Source organism: Marmota marmota, unplaced genomic scaffold, assembly GCF_001458135.2.
Source record: "Marmota marmota marmota unplaced genomic scaffold, marMar, whole genome shotgun sequence".
Classification (NCBI taxonomy): Eukaryota; Metazoa; Chordata; class Mammalia; order Rodentia; family Sciuridae; genus Marmota; species Marmota marmota.
This window is the reverse complement of record NW_026000081.1, coordinates 425,016-437,452: the sequence shown is the minus strand read 5'-3', so window position 1 is coordinate 437,452 and position 12,437 is coordinate 425,016. Positions and strand designations below refer to the sequence as shown.

The 12,437-nt window shown below is 37.9% G+C and overlaps 1 protein-coding gene across 15 annotated transcripts in view; it reads left to right on the top strand.

Moving 5' to 3' along the window:
- Positions 1–12,437, top strand: part of Pde4dipp2 (myomegalin) — a 220,159-nt gene that overhangs the window by 58,011 nt on the left and 149,711 nt on the right. For all 15 annotated transcript variants that reach the window (XM_048815056.1, XM_048815040.1, XM_048815051.1 and 12 more), the window contains exon 3: positions 3,121–3,272. In XM_048815056.1, the coding sequence (XP_048671013.1) occupies positions 3,121–3,272 (152 nt within the window). The remainder of the gene's footprint in view (positions 1–3,120; positions 3,273–12,437) is intronic.

The window sequence follows — 12,437 nt, the reverse complement described above, 5'->3', positions numbered from 1 at the left end:
TGGATCCTTCTTTTTCCTTTTGTTCCTTTTCTTTTTCGACCTCAAAAAATCCCACCCCGCATCAGACTGTCTTTTGTCCCAGAATATAGAAAAAGCCTTTTTATATTTTCCTTTATCTTAAAATCTGTACTTCCCTTAAGGCTGTATATTATCTGCAACAATTACTCCTGTTTCTTTTAGTTTCCTGACATCACTAATAGATAGGCCAGAATGTGACTTGCAGTGGGGTTGGGGGCAATTTTCAGAATAAAACAAGAAAAAGGCTGAAGGAGATCTCTTTGGTGCATGGGGCCCTTAAAGCTCTCTCTTTCCCCCTGCCCTTTTGCAAGGGGGAATATATGTTTTAATTTCTCCATCAAAATTGACCTTGTTCAACTTTATTTTATCTTCAAAATTTTTCTTTCTCTTTAGCAGACAAGAATTTCCATCTTTTTTGAGCATTTTTAAAAATTATGAGATTGACTGAAGCACGTGGATGCTTTTTCTTGTGCTCTATGTTAGTCAACTTTTTGTCACTACGGCAAAATACCTAAGAAAATCAACTTGAAAGGAGTAAAGATTTATTTTGGCTTACAGTTTCATTTCATAGTTGCTTGGCTGTATTGCTTTTGGGCCTGTGATGAGAGTACATTGTGGCAGGAGTACATAGTGGAGGAAATCAGTTCACCTCATGGTGGCAGAGAAACGAAGAGAGAGGGAAAGGGGCCAGGGCCCCCAAAAATCTCCTTTGAGGGCATGCCTCCAATGATCTAACATCCTTTCACTAGGCCCCACATTCTAAAAGTTCCACCACCTCCCATTAGTACCATAGGCTGATGGCCAAGCCTTTAGCATCTGAGCATTTGGGTGACATTTAAGATCCAAACCAGAACATGCTCCTTCTGCCAAGTTTGCAAAAAGAAAGAGAGAGGGAAGGAGAGAAGGAAAAAGAAAAAGAGCATATAGTGAGATTTTGCTTCTTTTTCCTTAGGACCCCTTTTGCCCCTGTGTCTAGCTAATTTTTCATTGAGATGTAGGGTGATCAGGGCCTGTTTGTTCTCACTTGCTCTGATGCTATCTGTAGAACTCAATGTATTGCCATAGCTTTTATTCTTTCTAATGTAAAAAAAAAATAATTCAGTAATAAATGCTCATTTTTCTCTCCTCTCAGCCAAGAAACGATATATTTTCTATGTCTTTTATCTTTCACCATAACCCCAGCCCTCCCTGAGTCTCAGTTCCTCTTGTGTTCCATGCTAGACCAAGACCCTTATTTTTTCACAGTGTCACTGCTCAGAACCAGGCATAGGGTTCACAGGCCCTCCAAGAACAATACTTCTGTTGATTAATGGAATGGTTGAAATTTGACCCCTTTGTCTCATTCCTCCTGAGTCTTAGACTTAACACAGTATTAGCATACTGCTAAGAGAGACAGGTGGAAAGAACATGGGATTGGTTTTGGGCAAGCAAACTTTCTGATCCTTTATTTACTCAGGAGTAAAATGAATTCAGTAATCACATTGGTCTATTTCACTAGTTGCTGTGACTCTATAAATGCATTAATTCATGCGAAATTATTTTGTAACCTATAGTGCTGTATGAAGATATTGGTTGCTACAATTATTATTCCTAAATAGTATCCTGAAAAATTCTCTTACAGAGATTTGTAGAAATACTTCTTAGCTAGTAGCTTTGTTCTTTCCTTTTTGAAAAAGTTAAAATTTTTTTCCACAATACCTTTATGCTATTTTTTTTTATTTTAAATGATGCTGAGGATTGAACCCAGGGCCTCATATGTACTAGACAAGCACTCTACTGCTGAACTATAGCCCCAGCCCTTTTCTTTCCTTTTAAAGACTAGTTTGGTTATTTTTTGTCATGTAACAAACTACCCCAAACTTAGTGGCTTGAAACAGGAATGGGTCATGCAGATGCGATATATCTGTAATCTCAGTGACTTGGGAGGCTGAGGCAGGAGAATCTCAAGTTTAAAGCCAGCCTCAGCAATTTATAGAGGCCCTTAACAACTTGGTAACACCCTTTCTCAAAGTAAAAAATAGAAAGGGCTGGGGTGTTGCTCAATGGTTAAGCACCCCTGGGTTTAATCCTGGGTACCAAAAAAAAAAGAAAAGAAAAGAAAAAGAAAAAGAAAAGAAAAGAAAGAAAGAAAAGATTGTCAGCAGGGCTGGGATTGTAGCTCAGTGGTAGAGCACTTGCCTCGCATGTGTGAGGCCCTGGGTTCCATCCTCAGCACCACATAAAAATAAATAAATAAATAAAAATAAAGATATTAAAAAAATATTGTCAGCAAACTTCAGCCCATAGACCAATATCCATTTTTTTGTAAATAAAATTTCAGTCACCTAGTCCTGCTTAATTCACTTATGTATTTTCTGTGTCTGCTTTGAGCTACATGGGCAGAACTGAGTAGTTATGACAGAGACTGTGAAGCCCATAAGCCTAAAATCCTATCTGGCCCTTTAAGAATAGGTTTGCTTACCCTTGGCTTAAAACAATACTGTATTATTTCTCACAGTTCTCTGTTGGCAAACTGGGCATTTTTTTTTCTGCTGGTCTCATGTGGGATCACTGAAATGACTAATCTAACAGCTTGCCTGGGCCTGAGGGTCCAAGATACCCTTGCTCACATGTCTGGCATTTGGTGACTGCGTATCAGCTGGGCATCTTAATTTCCTGGAACGTGGTCTTTCCTTTTCTAGTAGGTAAACTGGGCTTTATAGCACTGTGGTCCTGAGGTGCTAAAAAGGCAAGAGCAGAAAAAAGCTTCTTACTGTGAATCATAGTTTCTGGGATTCATACAATATCATTTTCATCATGTTTTGTTACTCAGAGCAAATCACTGGGCCACCCCAGATTTGAGGGCTGGAGAAATAGATTCTACTTAATTGGAGGAGTAGGAACACCATATTGCAAAGGAGCATGAACACAAACCATGTAGTTTTTTCTACTAAGAACCATTATTAATATGATCTACCTCAGGCTACTTTATATGAATTCTTTCTATGTGGTCCAGAATTGAAATGCATTTTGTGGAAACCGTAATCTTCTGAAATGTGCCACTTAGAATGATCAAGGTGCCTTTATTATATAAATTTCATTGTTGTTCTTTTTCACTGACAGCTTTTCTTAGTGACACTAAAGATAGAGGCCCACCAGTGCAGTCACAGACTTGGAGAAATGGTGAAAAGGTCCCCTTTGGGCAGACACATTTCTTGAGAGCATTTGAGAAGCCCCCTCAGGTGCAGACCCAGGCTCTTCGAGACTTTGAGAAGGTAAGTCACACGATGGATAGCTCTAATCCCAATTAAAAACAGTATGATGGAATAGTGATGTCTTATAAAAATATGATGTGTACATTAGTTGGGGTTATAAGCATAGTCATCATAATGGTGTTTGAAGAGCCTATGTCCCATAAGCATATGCTCTGTTACCTGTGTGCTGGTGGCTGTGGTTTATGGATATTTGCCTGTACCAATAAATTTTTGTTTTACCGTTTGTGTTTTTTTTAAGTGTTTATTTTTTAGTGGTAGTTGGACACATACCTTTATTTTATTTATTTATTTTTATGTGATGCTGAAAATTGTACCTAGGACCTCACACGTGCGAGGTGAGTGCTTTACCACTGAGCCACAACCCCAGCCCCACCATTTGTGTTCTTGTTTACTTCTCAGATGAAGTCAGGAAGTTTAAGTAGCACCCTGAGATTCTGTAGCTGCGACATAGTAAGCCCAGAAGTCCTAGTCCAGTCAGCTAGCATTATATTCTCTATTACTGTCTGGGACCATTCCAGAGATCTGAGTATTGTTTGCTCTATGAGGTTTCTCAGAACCATTTGCATCTCATCAAGCATCTAGCCATGTTGCTTGATATTCCTTGCTTGTCCTTAGATTTGGTTAAGAAGCAATGACTGATAGTGTAATATAGACCCCCAGCTCTCCTGGAGCTGGGTTGATCCAAGGAAATCTATACAATAGGACCTGTCTGCTGGGATCATAGGGCCCAGAAAGAGGCACCCATAAAGTCTTTTACCCATGTTCTAAAAAAAGAAACAGCTCTTTGGTGCCCTCTGGGGGTTACCCAGTGGGCAGGCCTCACATGAGTACTGCGTAATTAGATCCTTAGATCCTGTGGTTTTCTTTCACTCTGGAATTGATCACTTTGGTCATAAAACAATAAAACTCCATTTTTCAAAAAAGTTTTGTGTTGAAATGGTTTATCCTGTCTTTTCTCATCTTGTAGTTATAAATGTTTTTCTGGGACTTCAATTATTTGTACTAGATACTGCCATGGCAGTAATGTTCCATATAACATGTTCTTTGGAATTGAACAACTTACTCTTGGTCTTCTTGATCAGAGTTGTTTGTCATGGACACTGATTTTTTTTAAAAATCAAAGAATTCTTAGGAATATTAAGTGACTTTAAAGACTGGGCCTCTGAAAGCTGTGTGTCTGGTTGTGGGAGTGGGGTAGTAACTCAGGCCCCTCCTTTTCCCCCACCTTTTGGATCTGCTACTGCAGAAGGGCTGAGAGCTCCTTGTTTGGGGAGCCTTGACAGGCAGTCTTCCCATGTGTTCCTTGTGGCTGAGAAGTGACTGGGAACATAGACATGATGGGTGTTGCCTCCACTGAAAGTTTGAATGGCTGGATGCTGTGGGGCTGAACAGGGCTTAGCTGACTTTCAGATATAAAGTCCTGAGTCCTTTTCTCTTAGAGTTCAAGTCTAATATCATGGATTTGTCCTTATTTCTTAATTTGGGGAATCACTGACAGAAACCAAGTTAGGATGCAGAGAAAAGGCCAATGACAGATAGTTAACTCTCTCTCCTCTGTACATCAAGTAATAAGTAAAAAACAATGAGACTAAAACACTTCTTTGTCAGAAACTCATTGCCAGTCCACCATGCTGTGTTGTGCTCATGTATGTGTTCATTCTTATATTCATTCATTTAGTAGATTATGAGGGGCAGTACCTCCATGAGAGGACTTGAAAATTGGAGGAAACCTTAGTTAGAAAAAATATAGGAAGGGTCAGGTTACATTCCAATGTTCCATCCTTAAAATGACAGAATACCATGACATTTTCTGTAAGATTTTAACTGTGCATTCTGGAGTCTTGGGATAAAGGATGGGTGATTGTACTGTAAGACAGGAAGTAACATGTTAAAGGTTTTGTGTCAGAAAAGGGTTGATTCCTCCACAGCTTGAAGAAGATGTCAAAGGAATGCAATCTGAGATGAGCAGCCAGGAATCTGTATTTCATCTATTCTTATTTAATCTGTCCATGCAACAAATGTTTGATCACTTTAAGAAATTATTCCTGCCCTTCGAATAGGTACTGTTTATTAGGAATTTCAGACATTATGTAACTTAAAGGTGCTGTCATGGAGATAAGAACACTGTACTCTGAAATTTGGGAGAACATATCTAATTTTATTAAAGGAATGGTGAAGGGCCTTCTACCAGTGATTATCTCTTATGGCTATACAGTGAAGGAGGTTTCCAAAATTGTGTTATATTTTGCTAGTCAGAGAGAGAGAGAGTGCAATACTCTAGACAGTGAGGACATTTTTGGAGAAGAAAGATATACTCTTGAGTGAGCCAATGAGAGACTGGATTATAGGGAGATAAGAAAGGAGAGCTTAAACAAGGAGAGAAGTAAAAAAATTAATGCATCAGTAAAATAAATACTTGCTGCTATAGGAAATTTGGGAAAATGCCTTTGATTCCAGAGTAAAAAGTTATAGACTAAAAGTGAAAAAACGGATACATTATGTAACCAAAACATAATTGGTCAGTTAACAAGCGAAAATGATAAGGGACAGTTATGTCAATGCAGGGGAAAGGGATAAGAAGGGCAAAACTTTGAAGATATGATGGTTTCTCTTTCCTTCTCTACCCTCAGTGAACAGCAGGAGTGGGGTGAAGAATGATGGGGAGGGAAGGAAGAGCAATGCTTTGGGCCCTGCTTTGATTCACCTTTCTAGGTGTCAGTTAAATTCTAACTCCCAGCTGTATTTGTCAGGTTGAGACCAATAGATGGTATTGCACAGGATAAAAGGAGAGTATCACTTAGCATATAGTCTTCATTTGTGTCTTTGAATGTGTGAGTGATTTAATTAATTTTAAAGCCTTGTCAGCTTTGTTATAAAGAGTTTGCACTGATAAAGGGATCTCTTTTCTTTCTAGATCTGTATATTAGATCAGTGGGTTATATGCTTAAGTTGCCTTAGTTTGTCTTTATAAGACTTGAAACAAACATCATTGTCCTCGTTTTTCAAAAGAGAACCAGGGCTCACAGAAACTGTGACTTTTTCTGGGTTCTAGAGTTTATTATATATCACAATCATCAATCCTGACAGATTATTAGGTCAGATATAAATTTAAAAGTTGAGTATAGTGGTGCATGTCTTTATTACCAGCCACTTAGGAGGCTGAGGCAAGAGGATTGCAAATTTGAGGGCAACTCAGTAACTTAGTGAAACCCTGTCTCAAAAGAAAAAAAAAAAAAAGGCTGGGGCCATAGCTCAGTGGTAGAGAGCTCTACTGAGCTCAACCCCAGGACTATAAAAAAAGACTTAATTTTTATATACAAATGGACATGGTCAATAGTTGAGAAAAAAAAAATCCTTGTATGCTAAGGAATGGTCATAGCACCCACCCCAGCTCCTGCATCTAGTGATCACTTTCTACATGTCAGGTAGTGTTCAAAGTATGTGATAGTGTTACTTCATTTAATATTTACAATAACTCTGTGGAAAAGGCATTACAATTATCCCCATTTACAAACAAGGAACTACAGGCACAAAGAATAACAAAGAAATTTGTCTGATGTTTCATGACACGAGCCTGAAAATAATACCTGTCCCTTGTTCGACCTAAAATAATGAGTTTTTCGAGGCAGCGGGGAGCTCACTTGGTGAAGTATGGTGCTAATGAAGGTGTTGGCTCATCTGGAAAAGGAATCATAAGCTCCTTCTATGGAGAGTGATGTAGATGAGAATTCTACCAGAGTTCTCTAGGTAAACTGTAAATCCACTTTTAGTGCTCAGTTTTCTCTCTCACAGAAAACTCCATTAATTACTCCATTATTCTGACCTACTTGTAATTCAAAGCTGTTTTATACTTCCATGTCTTTGTTACTACTGGAAAACCTTCTCTCATACTTCCCCTCGTTAAAGCCTTCTCACTCTTTGAGTTTCAGCTCTAGTGTCCCCTGCTTTTTTTAGGATGCTTTCTGTAACACTCTAATCATAGAATATATACCCAGACTATAAGCTTATTGAGGATAGAGAACACCTCTTGCTTATTCTTTTCTATTCTCTAGAATCTGGCATAATTTAGTTTGTAATAAGCACTCAGTAAATGTTCATCGATTAAACTTATCGGAAAGTTCTGAAGATTGGGTATTCCACTGGATTTGTATTTCTCTTACCACTACTTGGTATTCACAATAAGTGAATGGTTCTAAAGTGGGTATTGGTGGTAGAATGGAAAACCAAGAAATGTACATTTATTTCATTGAAATAATATTTCACAGAACTTATTAAGAGGATCATAATAGTAGCTAATAATAATAAACACTGTTTATTGAGTGATTTTATACACCAGACACTTTTCTAAATATTTATTTTATTTCAGCTAATTTTGAGTTCATCTTTCTAATTTATAAGATTGTTATTATTATGACATCCATTAAACTATAAAGAGAGCAAGGATCAAATAACTTGCCTGAAGTTATAAAGTAGAGAAGCCAGGATAACTCCAATGATTTCAAGGTTCTTGGGGAAATGAGAGGATCATCTGGGGAAGGAGAGGTTCCATTGGTGGAATGTGTGCAGTTTGGTTTATACATAGAATTTTAAATGGCAGAAGCCACAGAAGAGCCCTGAAGGGTAGGGGTCTTTGTTAAATCAAGAGGAGGCCTCCACTGCTCTATTCTGTTTACACATTTTCTAATAATGTTGTCTTTAACATGAAAATGCTAGTCAAACCAGCTGCAGCATTCTAACTGTAGACTGAAGCCAGCTTTCCCTGGCAATCTCAATCTAACCACAGTGAGATCCCACCCAACCTGGCAAACTTTTCCACTTGTGTCTTGGGTGGGGGGAGAAAGAAGAAAAAAGTGCTAAAATGGAGAGGCTTTTAAACTTTTTACCTTTGTGGAACGCTGAATTATCAGAGTCTGGATATGCTTTGCTAATTAGGTGAATCTGGGTCATGTCAGCGCTGCCTTTATGTTCTGCAGTTTCAGTGTTTTTGAGTGTTTCTCTGTAATTGTAGTCTTGGAAATGAATGCTACCAGTGAACTGCATTTTAATTTTAAAAATGGCATTTATATTTCCATAACCACAGTGTCCCAAGCATACTAGTTTTGTTTCCACTTGTGTCCTAAGACACTCATAAAGTTATTAGATGAGAAGGAGGGAGATTCTAAACTTTACGTGTTCATAAGCATAGCTTTTCTCCCTGTTAAACATGACTCCTCAGAGGCCTTCTACAGAACTTTAGTGACATTTGTTTCCTGAGCAACATTGCCAGAGATATGTGATGAGTAGCACATCAACCATATTTTTCTTTAAGTACTACAGGAATGACTGAGACATATGCAAGTTACCATTCAGAGTATAAAACCTGATGAGTGGCATCAGAAATTTAAATTATAAAATATTTTATTTAAACAATTTTAAAGCAGCAGAGGATGAGATATTTCAAGATTGGAATAATTAATGAATGAAAATATGTCTTTATGTGTTGCTGAGGATATTTCAAGATTGGAATAATTGATGAATGAGAATATGTCTTTAAGACCTTTTTTTTTTGTCCTAACTATCAGGATAAAACATTTCCCTAGTTTTTTGTGTATGTATATACATGCATATAGAAACACACATATTAGCTCATATTTGGTTGTAAAATTAATAAAGTAACTTTATCAAAAAGAATAAATCATAAAAATTGAACAATTTGTGTAAGGTATGGCTAGCAACACAGAAAAGAGCAACCACTTCCACAGCAAATAAGGCTTTAAATTAGAATAATTCTCCATTTTTTAAAATTTAATCTCATTACTCTGTCCTCATTTCTTTTCTTCACCATATGAAGAGAGCTCTATTGGGGCTGGAGATATGGCTTAGTGGTAAAGTGCTTGCCTAGCGCATGCGAGGCTCTGGGTTCGATCCTCAGCACCACATAAAAATAAATAAATAAAATAAAGGTATTGTGTCCAACTACAACTAAAAAAATATTTTAAAAAGCCCTATCTTCCTTCCTGTGGACCCTGTGGAATTTCCATTATTATCATAATTTCTATTCCAATAATAAAATTTAAAAATAACAATAAAAAGGATACTAATTAATACCTATTGAGTGCTTACCATGTGTCCACCTCTATGGATGCTTTTGCCTTGCATTATCTTATTTGGTTCTCCTAACAGGCCTTTAAAGTTGTTACTATCATTATCTTCACTTGGACAAAGATTCACTGAAGATAGGAAATGACTAGGAAGTACTGGAGCTGAATATGAATATAAGTATACTGATTACAAAGTCTGACCTCTTAGTCATAGTTTTATTATGTCTCTCTGTGGACAGCTGATTCCCTTATACATTTATGGGTTAACTCATTTATTCACTCAGTATGTGAGTATGTGCTACATGTCAGCCCCTGTCCTGGCTGTTAATCCCACAGTGATCAGGTGTGAATGTATGCAGTGATGTGTGTTTAAGGGTGAATGTTATCCAGCATTGTTTTCTTTCTTTCTTTTTTTGGCCTGATCTTATATGTTACTCTTTTCTTTAAAATATTTTTTTGTAGTTGTGTAGTTGGACACAACACCTTTACTTTATTTATTTATTTATTAATTTTTATGTGTTGCTGAGGATCAAACCCAGGGCCATGCACGTGCGAGGTGAGCACTCTACTGCTGAGCCATAACCCCAGCCCCAACTCTTAAAAATTATTAGTTTTGATTAGATTCTGACTTTTAGACTTAGAAGCTCTCAGAGAGGGCTTGGCAATGTATTCCTGATTTTTTTTTTTTTAACCTCTTCCATTCTCTTGGACAAAAGTTTAGCATATTCTATAGCCTCTTCCTTATTTATTTATTTTTTTAGTATGTTGTTTCCCTAGGGCAAAGCTGACATTTGTGTGGTTGGACATATGGAATAACAAGACACTGAATCTTGGGTGCTCTGATCCTGAGTTTATTAACTTCTTAGTGTAAGGGCTTTCTAATAACGTATTGGTGGATTTCATTTTCTTTAGAGAGGTTGAGAAATTTGCATATTCTGCCAGTTCTTGGGCCCCGGGTGATGAGGCATTGTGGTATGAGTCAGTCCAGGAATATCTTTCTCTGCTTTTTTTTTTTTTTTAAATAATACTCAACTTGAAAAGTTGATTTACTTTAACAGGAAGAAGAATAAACCACTAACATGGGATGGGAGAGGGAGAATAAGCAATGTTCCATGTAGAAGAAACAATATGAATCAAGATTCATATGAGAGAAAGAACTATAGCTAGTCAATATCCTTAGAACATGGGAGACAAGCAATGTGGAAAAAAATTAAGACTGGAGAATAAGAGAGAGAAGATAAGAGACAGAAGCCAGTACATGTGGCCTTATAAGTTCTGTAAAGGCTTTACATTTTAAACAGGCTCAATGGGAACTGCTTAAAGGTTTTAAACAGGCAGTCAACATAATCATATTTGCTTTTTAGAAAGGTCTCTTTGGCTTCTGCATGGACTCTGGATAGGAGGACTAAAGCCTTGAGGCAGAGAGAACGGTTAGGAGGCTCAACATCCAAGGCAAAAGTTGATGATGATGCCAGCAGAGGAATGAGGTAAATGAACAGATGAAAGAGAGATTTCAAAGGCATAATTGACAGAACTAAGTTATTGATTTGGGTGTGAAGGAATCAGTGAAGGCCAAGGATGACCTACCACCAAGTTATCTCCCCATTCCTATCTGAAACTTAGTTGTTACTCTGCTGTAAATTTCCAGAGTACCTTGAACTTTCCTTTTAATACTATGAATTATCTATGGTTTAATAGTATGAATGCTATAGTTAATCTTTCCTGTTACAATCTGAGCTCCATAATATCAGATACACAATGTCTTTTCACTACTAACTATAATGATTAGCAGAGTTCGGGGTACATAGTTAACATTACCTGCCCCCCTTTCTTTTCTTTTCCTTCCTTCCTTCCTCTCTTCCTTCCTTCCTTCCTTCCTTCCTTCCTTCCTTCCTTCCTTCCTTCCTTCCTTTCTTTCTCTCTCTCTCTCTCTCTTTCTTTCTTTTGTTTTGTTTTCTTTTTTTTGTTGTACTTTGTCGTGTCAAGCTTTCTTGACATCATCAAGTTGCTTGAGCAACTGCTATGTTATGCCATTCGTGGGGAGAAAAGAGAACAGCTGGAACAAACACAGTATTTTTATAATCATTAAAACAACAGTACAAACCAATAAATCAGTGAAGTGATTTTCATTTTGGGGAAAAAAGTAAAGATCTTTTCTGTTCTTCAGGAGCTCTAAGTGTATTTGGGGAGACAGCCAATATTAGATAATCCTAATAGATTGTGGTAAAGACCACAATAAGAATAGGTGCATAATGCTGTGAAAGCACTCAGGAGGAGGCCCTTGTCTAGCCTTAGGGTCCAGTAGCCTTCTTTAATATCTAAGTTAATTACTTAACATCTGAGCTGAATGAGGAGTGAAGAGGAGGGACATTGCATGCTAATGCTGCTACCCCTGCAAAGTCCTAGAGGCAGCAGAAAAATAGTTCAGAAATAAGAAGATTTTTGTCATGGCTGGAGCACTAGAGTGTTGATTTGGGATCATGTTGGCTGTGTCTCTCTCAACTCACCCTCTACTTTCGGTTAGTGCTTTGCTGCTGACCAGTCTATGGTAGTTCATGTATCACTGTGAACTCTTAGCTCTTACGACCACAGCAGATCCTAGTCATGCCTTCAAAACTGCCTTCATGTCTTGAGAAGGATTGAAAAAGGATTATTGAAAATCTTGAGAAAAAAGTTGAGGCCATTGATTGGTATTTCCCCCTGAATTCTAGTAGCTCAACAGATAGTCTTTCTGAGTTGAACCAGGTGGACAAACATCACCTCCTGCAGGTATTGGTTGGGCTAAGGTGAGGGAAAATCTAGTTTGGAGCCTAAAAGTTCTTGGAAGCTCCAGGCAATGCTGCAGCTCAAATGTCATTTCTACCATGCAGTTCATTTAGTTGTCTCTGGCCACACTATTTCTGTCTGGGCTGTCTAGTTTTGGTGGTCAGAGAAGTTGTTATTTGTTTTGTTTTGTTTTTATATAGTTCACAGTGCTCTGGTGTGGTGCTGATGACGACATCTTGCTATTCCAGGATCAGGGGTGGTGTGGTTGTGTATCTGTGGTGGGGAGAGGCAGCAGGAACATCATCTGAACCCTCATCCT